Source organism: Pleurodeles waltl, chromosome 8, assembly GCF_031143425.1.
Source record: "Pleurodeles waltl isolate 20211129_DDA chromosome 8, aPleWal1.hap1.20221129, whole genome shotgun sequence".
Lineage (NCBI taxonomy): Eukaryota > Metazoa > Chordata > Amphibia > Caudata > Salamandridae > Pleurodeles > Pleurodeles waltl.
Window position 1 is genome coordinate 1,401,173,075 of NC_090447.1, and position 19,347 is coordinate 1,401,192,421.

Sequence of the window (19,347 nt, forward strand, 5' to 3'; positions counted from 1 at the left end):
CCGTCCAAACATACATGCGCACTGAGGGGAGTGCTGTGCATTCCCCCTAGGTCGCTATCACGCCTCATGGCCCCATCCATTTGACAACAAAACCATAATAAACATGGTTTATTATGGTTTTGTTGTAAAAGTTTTGCAGCTTCTGCTGCTGGCGGGGAGGGGTGGGGAGGGGCGAAGCAGAGAAGCCACCCCTGCTATCAATTCAAGGTTTCACCATTCGGGGGTAACAACCGCTCCCGTGGTATTCACAAAATGTAATGCGTTAGTGGTCACATTCGTCAGAAAACAACATATTCATATCTTTCCATACTTGGACGACTGGCTCATCAAAGCCAATACCATTCAACAATGTCAAAATCATACTCGGTATACGGTAGACCTTCTGAACACTCTGTGATTTACAATGTACTTTCTCAAATCCCATCTCCAATCCACACCGATACAGCCTTATCTGGGAGCAATTCTCAATACTCACTCAGGGTTGACATATCCAAACCCAGCCCAGATTCAAGCTTTCCAAACTCCTCTTTCTCAATTACAAGAGAACCACACTTACATATTGAGACTAGTGATGCACCTATTAAGGATGATGGCTTTCTTCATTGCCATCATCCCTCATGCCAGACTACACATGTGTCCATTACAGCAGTGTCTATCTGGTCCATGGTCTCAGTCACAGGGTCTTCTCCAGGATATAGTGTTGTTGGACCTCCAGAGTTGCCACTCTCTACAACAGTGGCAACCCACCAACCTTTCCAAGGGGCAGCCCTTTCAAGACCCTGTACCTTAGATTATTCTCACTACAGATGCATCACAGATAGGTTGAGGAGCTCAGCTCAGCAACCTTACAATACAAAGCAGATGGGATCCCATTCAACAAGCTTATCACATCAACTACTTGGAGTTACTAGCAGTCCTTCTAGCGCTAAAAGCATTTCTGCCACAACAGGACAACCATGAATTATGTGCAGAAACAAGGGGACACACGCACTTCTTCATTGTCCCTTCTTGCTCAGACAATTTGGAAATGGGTAATTCACCATTGTATTCACTTACTATCAGAATATCTTCCAGGAATGGACAACCAGTTTGCAGCCCTCCTAAGCAGGATGCAGCAACAAGTCCACAAATGGGAACTTCAACCACAAGTACTTCACTAATACTTTCACTTGTGTGGAACACCAGAAATAGACCTCTTTGCCACCGCAGAAGATTCAAAATTCCAAAACTTCACCTCCAGAGACTGTAGTGAAATATGTGTTTTTGACCACTGACTTTGTGTTGCACCACTTTGCACCTGGATTAGTTGTTCAGTGTTCACCAATAGCAGACTACATTTTGTACTCAGTTTTGCTGCCTATTGACTTTATCGTGGCGTTAGACATTGCTATGTGAAAGCCGTCTGTGTTTTTTCACATTGTAAATTGTGCTTGTTTTTGTATTCTATCTCACCAAAGAGCTAGGACATATCACCGAACAGTTAGTCAGCATGATAAGAAGGTACCAGACTGATAGTGCAAGTAGGGAATGGTTTGGCCTTGAGAGAGACAATTTGGGAGACTGTCCAGTTCAAATCTGTTTCTTTCAACTCTGACCTACATTAGCCAGGGTGTTTGAATATTTATTTTTTATGGGAGTTTTTTTTTCCAGAAAGCCCTCTCCAGTTATTTAGGATATAAAAAGGTGGCCCTGCTCAGTAGCGGTGGAATTTCCAAGACCTCGGTCAGGATTAGACATCGAATGCCTGAAATATCTGTCCCGTGAGGGTGGAGATCTCTTTCTCGCAGTTGAACGGTGTCATCTTCTTGCTGGCATGAAAAAGATGAAGAGCTTGGCAGGCCCTACTGTGATTAATTTTTACTTTATTCTTTGGTTTGCATAGCATAATCATAACTACATATATTTGTTGTGTACACTGCAGTTGAGAATCATTTTGGTATATTTTCCTTTCATTGCTGTGACTATTTTTAAATGTGTACTTTCGACCTACTAATCTTCTTTTTTAGGAACCTCGTGGTGAAATACTAATAAATGTCCTCTTTGAACTGAGAAGTGCATTCTAAAGATTTTTGTCAGCTCGGTCATTAGTGAAAGCAAAACGGAAACCCATACCCTCAGTCCATGGGCAATGCTCTATGGATGGGTGAATTGGTCAGGGATATTTGCTTACGCTTTGCTGCCTCTCCCACAAATTCAGTTTCTGGTTCGCAAACTGAGACAAACATCACTCGCCATGATCCTTGTTGCTCCCACATGGGCACGTCAGCCTTGGTACACAACACTGTTGGATCTGTCTGTGGTTCCCCACCACAAACTCCCCAACAGACCAGACCTTCTGACTTATAAATGTGGTCAAATCAGACATCCAGACCCCAAAACATTCAATCTTGTGATATGGCCTTTGAAGTCAAAGTTTGGTTATTTATAAGTCCCCTCTGAATGTTTGGACATTGTTAGAGAAACACGTAAACCTACAACTAGTCAGTGTTATGCTGCAAATTCGAAACATTTTGTTTGCTACTGGCAACCTAAACATCTTGATCCACTCAAAGCATCAGTACAAGACATTGTTTGGTACCTGCTACTTTTACAAAAGGCAAATTTAGCAAGCTCGTCTATCAGACTTCATTTAGCAGCTATAGCTGCTTACGTCCAAAACAGAAAACACATTTAATTATTCAGAATTCCAGTAATCAAAGCCTTTGTGGAAGGTCTTAAGAGCCATTTCACCCAAGGTTCCTCCAGCTCTAATATGGAACCTTAATGTTCTCCCTACTAAACTCAGGGGTCCACCTTTTTAACCCATGCACTCCTGCTCTTTGCAATTGTTTTTCATGGAAAGTTGCATTTTTAGTGGCTATCACTTACCTAAGACATGTAAGTGAAATACAAGCTTGCACTTTGGAAGAACCTTTCTTCCAATTTCATAAAGATAGAGTAGTCCTTAGGACAAACCATTAATTTCTCCCAAAAGTAATTTCACCATTTCACATTAACCAATCAGTTGAGATACCTGTTTTTTTACTCCCACCCAGACTCAGTCGCTGAAAGAGCTCTGTACACACTAGATGTTAAAAGAGTTTTTATGTATTACATTGATAGGACTAAAGGTTTTAGAGAATCTAAACAGCTTTTTGCAGCATTTTCAACGAAATTCACAAATTCCAAAAATATAGCTGGGTAGCTGGATAGTCAAGTGCATTCAAACTTGCTATCTTAAAGCTAAAAGACAATTACCTACAACTCCTACAGCACATTCTACCAGACAAAAGATGCTTCTATGGCTTTTTTAGGAAACATTCCAATAGCAGATATTTGTAAAGCTCCTACTTGGTCTACACCATTCACATTCACTAAACACTATTGTATAGATGTTTTAGTTTGCCAACAAGCAAATGTTGGCTAGGCAGTGCTCGGGACACTTTTTCAGGCTGCTCCAACTCCTACAGGCTAGCCACTGCTAACTTGGAGGGGACCGCTTTACAGTCTATGCAAAGCATGTGTATCTACAACCACACATGCCATTGAACGGAAAATGTTACTTACTCAGTAGACATTTGTTTGTGGCATGTAGTGCTGTAAATTCACATGCTCCCTCCCGCCTTCCCAGAAGCCTGTGGTCGTTGTCGTAGAATTATTTTACAAATATTATAAGTATGTATATACACTGCATGTACATCCTTTTTTCTGTGTGTGTGTGTGTATATATATATATATATATATATATGTTCGATGGCATGTGTAGCTGCAGATACACATGCTATGCATTGCTTCTGCCATTTAGTGTTGGGCTTGGAGTGTTAAAAGTTGTTTTTCTTTGAAAAAGTATTTTCGGAGTCACTGGATCTAGTGACTTCTCCTCTCGGGCATACTGCGCATGGGTATCGACTCCTTTGTTAGATTGTTTTCTTTCTGCTGTCTGGTTCAGACGTGTTTCCTCTCACTCTGAGATTTCGAATCGGAAACTCTAGATAACTTTCTTTGACCGTCGTTATTGTTTCGATCGCGTTTCCATCTATAGTCGAACCAATAGTAACATCGAAAACCAAATTTTGGCCTTCTGGGCGCGAGCGCCCAACTCGGGCGTGTTCGGGCCTACCAAGCCGAAGCCTGATGGATCAGACTCCATTCCGATTCTGTCCTCGATGCCATGCAAAATTTCCATTCACAGACCAACACCTGGTATGTAATCTGTGACTCTTTCCCAATCACTGAGAAGAGGATTGTTTTGATCCAAGAAGACACTACATGACCGGAGAGCCAGGAGACTGGAAATGGCATGGAAGAGTACAGAGTATAATGACACCCTTGAAGAAGAACTGGCGCAGACGGCAGTTTCCATTCACAACACTGACTCCGAAAAAGACTCTGAGGAAGATAGCCAACTCATCACTGCTGGTTGGCACATGAGTACGACTGCCCCTACGCCCACTCCTAAAAAAATCATCGAAGGCCTTGGGTGCACCACTGCCAGAGAGCCATGGTTTGACCCGCAAGAAATACTCGGCGACCGACCTTCGGGTTCGCGCCAAAAAAGGCCACACCTACTTCGATACCGGAGTCAAGCAAATCCACCAAAAGCTCAACTCCAAACCGAGTCGGTATCCACACTCTTCGGAGTCGAAACCTCGACGTCCTGCCTCGGAGCCGAAAGAACAGGCTGTATTTTCGGGCTCGAAAAATATTTAAACTGCGAAGCCGAAAAAGTATTCTTACACAGAAGAACAAGGACTTTCAAGCCACCTAAAGCAGAGCTCCAAGCCTTATGATGAACAGTCCTCTAAATCAAAACCATCAGAATACATTGCTGAGCACACTGACATTCAACTTATTCTGGAAATCATGGATGAAAGACAATCAAGGATCCATATCCATAGAGAGACTGGGAGGATCATTACTGCACCTCTTCCACAGACTTAAAAGAAAGTTGGCTTTTCAGGAACATCTCGATACTGCTCCACCACCAGCAAAGATTTTTAAACGGAAGGAGAAGCCATTACCTCTGCATACTTCTCCCCCACATTCAGCACAACTTTCTTTTTCACCACCACCCATTAGCCCACCACCATTGCCTTCACCAATTCACTCTCAATTGCCAAAAATCCCATCTTCAGCCAGCACAGGTGCAACCTTACCTAGGTGCTATTCTCAATACACAAAAAGCCTTAGCCTATCCAGATACACAAAGGATACAAGCTTTCCAAAATCTCATACCACAAATGCAGCCAAATCAACAATACACTGTAAGATTTATCTTGAAACTATTGGGAATGACGGCATCCTGCATAGCAATAGTACCGCATGCAAGACTAAACATGAGAATACTACAACAGTGCCTCTCACAGCAATGGTCTCAAGCACAGGATCAATTGCAAGATCTAGTGTTGTCAGACCGCAAAATGCACAAGTCCCTTCAATGGTGGAATCTCAGCGATTTATTGAAGGGGCGGTCCTTTCAGGACCCTGTGCCTCAGACCACAATAACAACAGTTGCATCAATGATAGGTTGGAGAGCTCATCTCAACAACCTTACCATACAAGGGAAGTGGAATTCAAAACAGCTAAATTATCACATAAACCATTTAGAATTATTAGCTGTGTTCCTTGCCCTAAAAGCGTTTTTACCACTTTCAAACACAAGACTGTCTTGATAAAAACAGGCAATATGACAACCATGTATTATCCAAAGAAACAAGGCGGGACACATTCATCTCAACTGTCTCTTCTAGCCTAAACAATATGGAAATGGGCACTTCACAATCACATTCACCTACTAGCAGAATACATTCCAGGAATACACAATCAGCTAGCGGATCTCCTAAGCAGAACACACCAACCGATACACGAATGGCAAATTCACTCTCAGGTACTTCAACAGTACTTTCAAAAAGTGGGGGACACCAGAAATAGACCTATTTGCAACAAGCGAAAATGCAAAATGCCAAAACGTCACATCCAGACACCCACACCCTCTGTCTAAGGGCAATGCTCTATGGATCAACTGGTCAGGGATATTTGCTTACGCTTTTCCCCCTCTCCCACTACTTCCTTCCAAACAGACCGAATTTGCTAACACAAAACAAAGGACGAATCAGACATCGCAATCCCAGTGCTCTCAACTTAGCGATTTGGCTCCTGAAGTCATAGAATTTGGATACTTGCAACTTCCATTAGAATGTATGGAAGTTCTCAAACAAGCACGCAAGCCTACAACTAGACAATGCTATGCTAACGAATGGAAACGATTTGTTTATTACTGTCAATCTAAAAATACTGGCCCACTTACAGTATCAGTACAAGATATTGTATGCCCCCTACTTCATTTACAAAATTTAAATTTAGCCTTCTCATCTATTAAAATTAATCTTGCAGTCATATTAGCATATTTGCAGTCTAATCAACATACCTCTTTCTCTAGAGTTCCAGTTATCAAAGCCTTCATGGAAGGACTAAAACGTATTATTCCACCTAGAATACCACCAGTTCCTGCTTGGAATCGGAATATTGTACTCAAAAGAGTGATGGGTCCACCTTTTGAACCCATTCATTCCTGTGAGATTCAATTTCTGACTTGGAAAGTTGCTTTCCTGGTAGCGATTACTTCATTAAGAAGAGTTAGTGAAATATAAGCATTCACTCTCTAGCAACCTTTTTTTCCAAGTACACAAACAGAACTAATCTAATTTTTTTGCCAAAGGTTGTATCACCTTTTCACATAAACCTAACAGTGGAATTGCCAGTCTTCTTCCCACAGCCAGATTCATTTGCAGAACGAGCCCTCCACACTCTTGATCTTAAAAGAGCTCTAATGTATTATGGGGATAAAACAAAAGAGTTTAGAAAAACTAAACAGCTTTTTGTTGCTTTTCAACAACCACATAAAGGTAATCCTATCACTAAAAAAGGATTAGCTAGATGGATTGTTAAATGTATTCAAACATGCTACATTAAGGCAAAACAACAACTCTTCATAACACCTAAAGCACATTCCACTAGACAAAAAGGTGCTTCTATGGCATTCTTGGGAAACATGCCAATGGCAGACATATGCAAAGCTGCTACATGGTCTACCCACATACATTTACAAAGCATTACTGTGTGGATGTACTTTGAAAGCAACAGGCCAGTGTTGGTCAAGCTGTCCTAAAAACATTATTTCAAACAACTCCAACTCCTGCAGGCTAGCCACTGTGTTTTTTTGTGGAGAACAACTGCTTTTTAGTCTATGCATAGCATGTGTATCTGCAGCTACAATGGAAAATGTCACTTACCCAGTGTACATTTGTGCGTGGCATGTAGTGCTGCCGATTCACATGCACCCTTCCTCCTCCCCGGAAGCCTGTAGTCGTTGCAGTTTCTTATTTGTACATATGTTATACATTTACATTTGCATGGACATCTATTTTACTAATTACATTTATAGTACATTTACATTCTTACACTCTATCACTCCATCCTACACCCTTTTGCGGGAAAACAGTCTAACAAAGGAGTCAATGCCCATGCGCAATATGACTGAGAGGAGGAGTCACTCGATCCTGTGACTCCGAAAAGACTTCTTTGAAGAAACACAACTTGTAACACTCCGAGCCCAACACTAGATGGCAGAAGCAATGCATAGCATGTGAATCTGCAGCACTACATGCCACAGACAGATGTACCCTGGGTATGTGACATTTTCCATATATATATTTATTCTGTTTACCTCACCCATGGGAAAACAATCTAACAAAGGACTCCATGTCCATGCACATTATCATCGAGTGGAGGAGTCACTCGATCTTGTGACTCAAAAAGATTCTTCGAAGAAAAACATCTTGCAACACTCTGAGCCCAACACTAGATGGCAGACCTATGCACAAAGCGTGTGAATCTACAGCCCTACATGCCACAAACAGATGTCTACTAGGTAAGTAACATTTTCCTTTCTGCACTCTTTAGTGAAAGCTATTACATGCATTTTGTTGCCGTCCTTCTGTGTTTGGGGATTAAGTTGAATCACTTTTGACAAAAACTACATTCACTTTAGCACTATTGCTTGTGATGTTTACCCTTCTAGAGGTAACTCTGACAGTTTAAACTTCTACCTAAAGTTCCCGATGAACTGAAAGCATTTATTGGGTAGCCTAGGCAGACTGGATGCCAAGATGGATCACAAATCTATCCAAGTTTTAGGAGAAACATATTAGGCAACAATAATTATACTCTTATTGTAAGGAAATGCTACTTTTTGCATGTTCACCCCCACATTTATGGCCCATGCTGCTGATTTAGTGACTGACAGAGCACTGAGGCCTGCTAATCGGACCTCCGTGCCAGTGTTTTAATCCCTTACAAAGTCTATGCGGAATTGGCTGACGCCAGTTGACAAGGGCTGACTTACTTGTAAGTCCCTGGTATATGGTACCCAGGACAAGTAAGGCAGAGAGTCCACCCAGGGCTGCAGCACTAATTGTGCCATCCTATCTGTGGCAAAGCGCAAAATAGCTCCCAGTCTGCCCCTGCAGACTGGAAGGACAGTGGTCACACTGCTAGTTCGACTTTGCCATTCAAATTAATGGCAAAACCCCCACTTCCCTTAACAATATATGTAAGTCTCCCCTAAGTAAGGCTTATCTAGCCCTAAGTCCGGGACAGTAGCACTTCTAAATTGTCGTTTTGCTGTGGGAGAGTTAGTAGCCCCATTGGCTAACAAAGGAGTTCTGGCTGACCCGTCAGCCTGGCTAACTTCTAAATGAGACTACCTAACTGAGAACTATAAGATATCATATTAGTTGGGGCATTAAACCAGACTTGATGCCCACGTTGAATTTAATGTTGCTATTAAAGAAATGCAACTTTTAGAAAGTTGCCAGCCTGTGACCCAGTTTGTTCAGTGGCCTCAAGGTCACTGGCCGCCAGACAGCATTTTGCCCTCCTGGGGAGTTGTGTGAATGACTCCTAGGCTTAGGAACAATAGCAGCCTGCTATAGGGTGAGGTGTTACCTCCCCTTCATAGGAGGCCACACAGGGTGTTAGCCCAAAAGGCGAGCCTCAAAGGCAAAGCTGCCTTTGGTGTGCAAATGGCAATCACACTTTTGAGGGGCTGCCCTTCCTTCAGGTAGGTGGGCTGGCAGCAGAACAGAAAGGGGACCAAAGAAGGACTGCTCTGCTGACCCTTGGGCTGCACAAACAGAGGCTGCACCAGCTGCTGGACTGCACCTCCCACACCTTGGCCTAGCAAAGAAAGGCCTGTGCCTGTGACTCCTAGCTCAAGAAAAAGTTGTGCCCCAGACTAAAGAAGTGACTCCAGTGGTCACTTGGCTGACCCCCGGAACCACCACCAGGGTCATCAAAGCTGACGTAGCCCACCTTTGCAGGTCAGTAGCCACTTCAGAAGAATCTTCACTGACTGTCAGTAAGCACCTCAAAAGACTGATCCTGGATGGCCAATAGATGCTCCAGTATCAGCGGGACCAGGGAGTTTCATCTGAGTCCGGATTGGTTGTCCCCAGAGGGACACCAGCCTCCACCAAGGGATACCGCTGGGACCGCTGTGTACAGACACCAGTAGTCCAGCCACCTCAGGCCTTCTACTGGCTCAAAGAGCATTTACCTTAACTCTTACAAACTTTTCAAAAGTTTCCAACCTTAACGGTTACCAATGCTTTTTTGCGGCTGAATTAAAGATTGTTTTCTTTAAAAATCTGTATCTCCGGAACCCCCATTGGATTTTACTCATCTTGGACTCTAAAGAGTCAGAAAAATATAATCTATTTTTATAAATTAGTGTTGTGTTTCTCTCATGTGTGACTTTCCTATTTATTTGTTTTACTGTTAAATGCTTTACAGTAGTTCCTTTGTTCAAACCTTGCTGCTTGAAGCCATAGCTACCCAGGGTTGAGCTCAATGTTGTACAAACGAGCCTGCCTGCACCTAAGACAGCTTTTGCAAGTGTATTAGATGATAAAGCTGTACAGTGATACCATATATTACATCCAAATCCTCACACTAATTATATGGGTGCAAAGTCCTTGGGACATGGGTAAAGTCTATAGACATCTACATGTGGAAACATTGGTTAAGTCTAGCAAAAGGTACACGAGGGTTCACACTCCGTTTAGAAGTAGGAATGAGTAGTATTATTTTCAAATGTTACTCTAGAGTCCTGACATTGGAAACCTGATGGAGGAGGCCTTTTACTTGGTACACCAAATAAAAACACCTAGATGTTAATACAGGCGAATCCTGGTATGAAAACTTGAAGTGACTGATTTGCCACAGCATGTTTGCAGTCAGCACATGTCCCTGGCTCTTGCTCCTGGTCACAGGAGGGGTACAACACCCACTATCTTCTTTTCTGCACTCACACTGGGCATACAAATGATCTCCACCAAAGTGCCCAATGATGAAGCATGTCATCTAGGTGGTTGAAGGCTCTTGCATCCTTGCATAGAATACTCTCTGCATCAGTGGAACAAGATACAAAATTATGAATAGAATGTCATGGAGTGGAAAAGCAGACTGCATGTTAGGATGCTTCAAAGACAGCAGAATTACAGCCCTCCTCCAAGCTTGCTCTCACTGGCCCACCAAGTTCACCATCAGTACAGAAAGTTCAGATGCTACTCACAGGGGCTGACCTATCAACAGCAGTAGCCCTCACAGTCCATTGAGTAGCTGGCCAAGTTCAAGAGGATGCAGTGATGATTGAAAATGAGGACAGCGCCAAGGGCAGCAATCTTCCATTTTCACCTCACTCACAACAATACAATTTTGTCTCCCCAGTTAAAAATAGTTGCTTAAAAGTCTGTCAATGAATAAGTCAGTCTGTCAATTTACTACCAGCTTAGTTTATTGCGTATCAATATAGCATGCCATAAAAAGGTAGATAGAGCTAGGAAAATTTCAAGGGTATGTATTTGTTGGAGAAGAATCATAGCTGGTCTGCTTTGTCTGGATTTAAACTTTCACTATATAGGTATTAACATTTGTCCCCTAGGCACCCCATACAATTTACAAAAAAGAACAAAGTGGATTGCGCATTGTTCTGAGACACCGTTACATGGGTACCTGTTGAGTGTGGCAGACCAATCATTTTCTTTTGGGAAAGACACAAGGCAATCAAGGGTATTACATCCAAAACGTGTTAGAAAATATCTGTTACGCATTGTGTACATTCTTCAATTAAAATTGAATACCTTTATTGGTTAACAGCATTTCATGTAGTAAAACACTGGGCTTCTTGCACTCCCTATTAAGCTTTTCCTCCTCCAGTAATTTTAGTGACATGGTTAATTTCTGCCTTACTTACTCCATATAGGGAAGCAGGATCACTAAAAAAAAAAATCCATTCTGCCCAGTTTACTGCAAAAAGCCTTAATATAGTCAAACTAGGGGATTTCCTCAACATTCCATAAATAGGCAAACTGTGATTATCTTTCTAGTCAAAAATGTCTCCGACTGAATCCAACTTCTGTGCCATAGCAATACTGGGCAAATCTTAATAAGATCTTCTAGAAAGGGAAAGCCCAGCTCCGTATGACAAACCTAGGTAGAAACACGCTGCAGAACTGAAAAATATTTTCTTAGGCAGGCATTATCCTCTAGCTGCAGCGTTTCTAGGTTGACACCTGCCCCACATGTAACCAAGGAGATATTTTTTGCTCTGTAGTTAACACTCATTTCTTTTTATCTACTTTAGAACCTCATTTCATAATAAAGGTCTTGGACTGACTAATCCTCAGATCCATATCAGCCATATGTTTAACAAAAGTATCAATTCATAATTGCAGACCCCTTGGTGTTTGTCCCATAAGTGCTGTGTCGCCCGCATACAAAAGTGCAGGGACTAGCCATTGCCCAGTCTGCTCTGGTCTTCTAACACCCTGCTCAGGTTATTCATGTTGAAGTTAAAGAGGAACAGTGCCAGCACACAGCGCTGTCTCACCCATTGGTCAATCCTAAAGCATTGTCTGCCTTCCCCATTTATGCCATACTTCACCATGTTGTTTGTCCCTGTGTAAATCTCTCTTAGAACACCAACTATCAGCATCTCTATTCCCATCGCATTCATCAAACACCATAGTTTGCTATGGTTAACACTTTCAAAAGCATTGGAGGGGTCCATGAATGCCATATAGAAGGGCCCTTTCTTATCTAGTGTGTATTTTACAGTACAAAGGTGTAATACACTGTTGAGCTGTCCCTATTCCTTTTCGAAAACCATATTGTATGTCCAACAAAGCAGCACCGTTTTCCTTGAAAGTAATATTCTGCCTGCCACCTTAAAAATTGAATGAATAATGAAGTGACATCGTGATAGCATATTGGATCAGCCCAGTCCCCTTTTTTTTTAAATTGGGACAATTGAGGATGTTCACCAAGACTGTAAGACCCCAGATCTACAGACGGCTCTCAAGACGTTAGTCAAAAGTGGACCCCTTATATCTATATTTTACAGGGGCTAGTTGTCAAACAGTCGGCCCGGGGCCTTCCCACCTTGACTGCTGTTAATGGTTGATATCATTTCCTCTAATGAGAAGGCAAAAGGGGCATTATCCTTACCTTTGCCAGCGTTCCCCAATACATCTAGGGCCAGATGTAGGTAGCTGTTTGCATGTCGCAAACTGCGAAAAATGCAGTTTGCGCCATGCAAACAGCCTAACGCGATGCACATCCCCAAATTGCGAGTCGGTACCGACTCGCAATTTGGGGACGTGACTCGCAAATAGGAAGGGGTGTTCCCTTCCTATTTGCGACCGCATCGCCATGCTGAGTTGCTTTGTGACCGGGAATGCGGTCGCAAACCAGCTCGCAGTTACCACCCACTTGAAGTGGGTGGTAACTCATTCACAAAGGGGAAGGGGTCCCCATGGGACCCCTTCCCCTTTGTGAATGACGAAAAAAAAAAAATCTGAGCAGGCAGTGGTCCTATAGACCACTGCCTACTCTGAAAAAAACGAAACCAAATGGTTTCTGAAGTTTTTCTTTTTGCAACTCGTTTTCCTTTAAGGAAAACGGGCTGCAAAAAGAAAAAAAAAACTGCTTTATTAAAAAAGCAGTCACAGACATGGAGGTCTGCTGTCTCCAGCAGGCCACCATCCCTGTGAATGCATGGACTCGCTATGGGGTCGCAAAATGCGACCCACCTCATTAATATTCATGAGGTGGGTCTTTGCGACCCCATAGCGAGTCGCAGAAGGTGTCTGAGACACCTTTCTGCATGCACTTTTGCGAGTTGCAATTTGCGAGTTGGTATGACTTGCAATTTGCAAGTCGCAAAATTTATTCTTGCTGCATCTAGCCCTAAGTTCTTCCGTAATCCATAAGCACTTCAATGAGCTGCATAAAAATTGGTAAACTGAGCCACCCAGTTAACTGGTGGAAAGCAACCACAATGTGGCAGCAGTCGAGTCTTTAAAATAGGGTTTATTAAGAGTTGCCAGAAACATCTGTATCCTTGATATGGCTAGCAGTGAATAATGCTGAGCAATTCTCATCTTTTATCGCTTGCATACTACCAACCAGCACACGCCTATACACCCATCTGCAAGCTATTACTTTGCCTTTATTAATGAACTAAGGGCTTTAGACTTGAACCAAGCCCTAGGTTTAATATGAATACGAGGGAATTGATTCCTCAGCCCCTCTTTAATTTTCCTGGCAATTCTGTGAAAGTCATTTTTGATATCCTCATCTTCAGCTTTCTCATCTAAACAAACAATAATTAGTTTAAAATTATTCCATACAACGTTTGATTAAGAAAAAAAAAAGGGGGCATCTGATTTAACTCTTCTTCATTTCACCATTTGTGGTACCTGCTTCTATGTTGCTTGTACGTTCAACTTTTTTAGCCTTCACCTTGCTTTTTGATGAATAATATCTACCCTCTGAGCATTATGATAGCTTAGCAAGTTAGGATGTGTCTTAAAATTGTGAATCAAGGGACCCAAGGTGCTTGTGGTTAGAATAAAATCAATTGTCGTTTTAGTCTGTCGGCCCATAAAAGTATGATCAAATGATGCAAAAGGATCACTGACCTTGTTTGCAAAAACAAATTTTGATTAAAGACATGGCTTTTTCCCAAATAAGGTGGCTTGTTCTTTGCAGACGTTTAGAGGTATTCAGTCTTCTCCATCTGTCTAAACTTATGACTAGTGCCAGGATGACATGTTTGGTGACAGTGCGCTTTACAAATGTTATTAAAAATTATTTAGCTTCTCACTATACCCATCATGACCAAAATGTGTTTAACTTAAATCTGTACTGTCCACATTACAACAGAGTTCTCTCATTGATGATGAGCGAAAATGAGTGATAAAAATCGCTTCCCCGTCTCACGTGATTTTCCAAACCCCTTAAAAAACAGAGAGCTTCCAAGTCAGTCTAAAAAGACAATCATACATTCCTTCTCTGCACAAATGATGCTATTATAAAAATGAAGTATATAGAAATGCATGTTCCTCAACATTGTAAAACCAATAACTTGGTCATTTAGGTAATCCGACTTTTTGTAAACTTCTGCCCCTGGAACCAGCATAGAGATATAAGTAACTAATCGCCCCTTTGCTCTCCCCGCAATAGAAAATGTCACTGTTGTATAGTTTGTAGTAAATCTGTTCCTCTGGAAGCAATCAATAGTTCATGCCTCACGGAGGCAAATAATTTGAAGCTTACTGGCAAAGGATAGCCAATATGGATTCTGTATTTTGCCCTTTAAGCCCGATATAGTCCAAAAAAGTAGATTGTATTTATATGCCTATGCAGGAGTAGGTCGTTATTACTTAAAGTAAAAGACCTCAAGTTAGAGGGCTGAGTACTTGATGGCTCCTTATGCTCCTTCAGTTGTGCTTCTGTGCTTGGTACTTTATCCGAGGTAGGACAGGAAGTTATCATAGTCAGAGTGCCCCTGGATTCCGACCGTGAGCGAAGGCGATATTGGTCTATAATCAGAGCTCTTGAATATTAGTCAGTCAAAATCATCCATTGTTCCCAGAGCAGAAAAGATGTTCATGATGGGGACACTGAAAGACAGTACTCACATTATTACAAACATACTCTGGTCCTGGAGTTGCAATAGGCCCCCTTATAATGTAGGGACTTCTAAAAAGTAGTGAACTGGGATGACAGTAATCTTTGTATTGGAAAACAGCAGCACACCCAAACTAGACAAAATCAGCTTTACCAAATTAGAGACCTAACATTCATTACAATGCAGTCACCTGGAACACTCTTAATACTATTGCCCATCCACCTTACTCTGTGGACCATGTTAACATAATTGAAAAGCTGTTCGGTTAAGCCTGTTTTCTGCCCAATCCATCTATTTTTTTAGGCTCTCACTGGTCTCCCTTTGGTTTATGTTTTAGCGGAGGGGCATTTTTCTGCACAATTGCATATTGTGTAGCCGGAGGTTGGAGACCTAAGATATGTTGGTGGCAGGTAAGTTGCTCTTTAGCCTGAGTAGAATTGCAGGATGAATTTAGGTTAGATATTGAGGTGTCAAATACCCCAGTTTGTCTTTCATCCTCTAAACCAAGACCCTCTTTCTATACCAAACTCGCCACGCCTATCCTTAGAGGCTGGCATTCATAGCCTGGCTAAAGTGGCTATCTGTGAGATGGAAGCCATATTTGACGGGTGTCCCATCAATGCATTAATTCCTGGCAATTAATTGGGATGTTCTCAATGGCATGTAATCTGAACAACGTCAAGTCCAGTGAATATTTCACCAACGCCTCAAATCCCTTTAGAGCAGCAATAAAATTTTCAGTATCTAAATCAGGGCAGTTTTGGTCAGTTAAAGAGTTTTCTCTGTTCGCTCAGCTATCCATATTTCTATCATGCAGGTTAGCCCCCTACCCAAGATGTTTTAGAAGCTTTGTCTGAAGCTTTAAGTGACATTTTTCTTTTCCTTTCGGTGGAGCAGTGGACGCTGGGACATTATTCACAGGGCCCTCAATCCTCAATGACTCACTAAAACACATGGATATGCAGTAACAATGCTTGGAGTCCCCCCTCCCTTCACCCATTAGTTCAACAGTGCTTTTTGATAAGGATGTAACAGAAACTTCATCTGCCATTTGTTGTGCAGTCACCAGTCTCTCCTCAACTCCAGATATCTGTTTTTCAAGGGCGCCTCTAGTACTAAGGACCTTGACATTTTACCTGGTCTGTCAGGGTGGGTGTTTAGCTTCCTCTTCCCCATTTCCAGGGAGCAAATAATGAGTGTTAATATTGATGCAGGGGACAAAAAGGGTGGCCCAGCCTGGCCTCCTCCGGGTTTGGACCGGCACGGATAGGCTCGCCCTTGGCCCGGTCTGCATCTGGGCACATCCCGCGCCACAGGTGCAAACAGTGGCCGCCCTACCGCAATTCCACTACAGGACTCTGGTCTCAGAAGTCTCTAATTCCCACAGAGGTGTTCTCAATACCTCCTGCACTGCTGGCTTCTGGCAGCACTTTTAAGTTAATTCCTGGTGCGAACAGTGGCAGCCCCTCCTTCTTTCCGCCGCAAGACTTTGGGTTTAGTAGTTTCTCACCCCTCAAAGGTGTCCTCAATGCTCCCCAGGAGCCTTAGTCATCTGTTTCGCATACTGCTGCAACGTATTATATGCCAGACTTCTGCAGACAATCATAATGCAGGTGCCAAGGGCTAAAAACGCACCTGGGAGAGTCACTTTTGGTACGGAAAAGAGATTTTATTACCTATAATCGGAGTGTTGCACTCTTTTTCTGTGGTTAAATGCACTCCCTTCAAAATAGCTTTTAAAGCCTTTAAATGACTTAACATCCATGCGCTGGTTTCGGAGTACTAAACTCCAGCAATGTGTTTCTTACAGAGAATGTTGAAGTGAAGACGAAGCTCTTCTTACATTTCCAAATGTGTGTCTTCCTACTTGGGGAGGGGGGCAGGAGGTGGGGAGCATGTCTTCTCAGCACAGGACCCTCGAATTTGTAATGCTTTGTCGCTTAGTATCACATTTTCATCTTATTTTAATAGCTTCTGGAAAGAGTTGAAGACTAGCTCAAATGTTTAAATGTATGTTTCTTAAAAGCAGCATCAAGAGACCCATTCAAGGAGTATGCACTATACAAATGTTTTCATTTCTAATTCTTTCTGGGTTCTTCACTGATCATGACGTAAGAAAAAACAAGATAGGTTTGTGTGTTTTTAATAGTTTTAACTGTGGTAGATGTTCTCTGTTAAAGTATTATTCCCTCAAATGGATACTTCTTCACTTCCTATTGTAGGAGCTGATTTTTCGTATTGTGCCTTGTATTGTTCTGACGTACAGAAACTAACATTTAGACATCATTAACGAGAACACTGTTGATTGAGAATTGGTTCATGCAGCTATATGCTCATTGAGATGATTCTTTGAACTATTCTTAAGCTAGGTTTGAGTTATACAGATGTTTATAAGGATCCAGTTAGATATATTTTGCATACTACTGTTCTTTCCTCTTTAGGAAAATAGTGTTTGAAATAATCAGTAAGGGTTCTAATGAAACCACTCTAAGCCGCAAAATGAATTGAGTTTGGTATTATCATAACCTATTTTAATAATTGAAGATTCATAATATTAAAATCAATGTGATATGTTTCTTTCAATAATCCTTCAGAAATTAGTTTGAACATTTAATAGTGAGTTCTGCAAATATAAACATTTCTTGAAAATTGATACTCTCTGCGTCTTCTCATTTTCAGAGTGCATTACAGGCCATTTAAGAGACTATTAGCAGAATACTTCACTTTAAAGAAAGCCATCTCTGAAGGGTGATGCTGTGGGGCTGTTTGTAATTAATGTAACCAGCTCTGCAGAGGATGACATTAGAACAACAGGGTGAACAGAGTTGCATCTTTTTAGTGTTTGAATGAGGAATCTGTTCCACAAATGCAACATGACATTTTGCCATAACTCCACTCTTGACAGCACCATATCACAAATATACTGTCAGGCTCCCTGAAACATCTATTTCAGAGGCTGGCAGAGCTTCATGTTCTATTCAGAAATGTTATTTTGCTCTTTCAAAATATTACTGTAATGATGTACTCACTACTTTGTTAAGGTTTTGTTTGATGGCTGTTAATGTGAGTTTCCACCTATCTGACAAAATCAGTTTGCCCTGTACTTCGTTGTTTTGAGTTTTCAATATTTCCGGGTTTCAAATTTGAATAGTATATATCCTGTTTGTTAGTTTGTAGAACTTGCAATAAGCCAGATGCCTTTCTGATAACTCCCTCCTATAAACATATGTAATTCTTTCACATACCCCTCACATGCATGAGTTCAGCTCTTTAATTAGTTTTCACACTGACCTGAATTTTCTCATTTGTCGCCTTTGCACTGTGACTTCCAGAACTAAATATTTGGTGTGTGTGCTCTAACAAGAAAAGAGATAATAAATATATGACAAGCACTCCAGATGAAGCCAAACAACACAAAATTCATGGGATTGTTTATCCCAATGTTAAGTTGTGCAAAACGAAACGTATTAGACCTGGTCCAATGAATGTAATAACCCTGTGATGTTAACCATCCATATATTATATATCTTCTCACCCCTATGACATCCTTAGTAAAATAATGGATTTTTAAAGCACTCACAGCCCAGATGGGTTTTGTTTCTTTTTTGCAGGAATTTTCTGAAGGCTGCAAACGTTTTGTAATGACAGTAAATGATGTTTATTGTGGCAATAAAGTTTTAGTGTAAAAATCATAATGTATTAATTGTAGTAATGAACCATCTGTTTGTATGTCAGATGTAAGGTTAGTCATTGAGCAACACCAAGAGGAAACGTAAGGCAGCCAAAGCGGTTTTAATGTAAAAAAGGAATATTATAATACCTCTATTGTTGGGAAAGATATATTGTGGTATCATGTATAGAAGTACATAATTGGCACACCCATCATGCACCTAGTGAATATGGTAGGATGTGGAAATACACAGATAGGTTTCTGATTGCCCAACTAATGAGGAACATTAAGTGGTAGAAAATAAACCATACCTATGCCAGCACTTTGCACCAATCAATTTAATGGGCAAGGTGGCCCGTGTCAGCCGATCAAGCTGTGTGACTCCCAAATGACAAGAGCCAAAAGCAAATAAAGAAATCTTTCATAAGACAATACTCAAAATTAAGACTCATTACAGAAACAAAAAGGTATATAGAATGTTTAAATCAATTACACGTAATAGCAAGAGGTTTCAACATAGGGTCGACATCCAGATTACTCTAAATACCAAGTCACTATAGTGACTGCTCAGTTTAAAAGGCAAGAAACGACTTGTAAATTCTCTAAATGTGAAATTTAAAAAAACAGACTATCATAGAGTCTACTTGGTATGAAAGCAAGGAAA

The 19,347-nt window shown here is 41.5% G+C and overlaps 1 protein-coding gene across 4 annotated transcripts in view; it reads left to right on the forward strand.

The window, feature by feature from the left end:
- IL10RB (interleukin 10 receptor subunit beta) overlaps positions 1-19,347 on the forward strand; it is a 177,767-nt gene that overhangs the window by 129,296 nt on the left and 29,124 nt on the right. Inside the window, exon 7 of one of the 4 annotated variants that reach the window (XM_069202456.1) lies at positions 17,693-17,840. The exons of the other annotated variants lie outside the window; for them this stretch is intronic. Coding sequence (XP_069058557.1) covers positions 17,693-17,724 — 32 coding nt within the window. The 3' untranslated portion in view covers positions 17,725-17,840. Of the gene's footprint in view, positions 1-17,692; positions 17,841-19,347 lie in introns of those variants that run through there. 4 annotated transcript variants of the gene reach the window in all.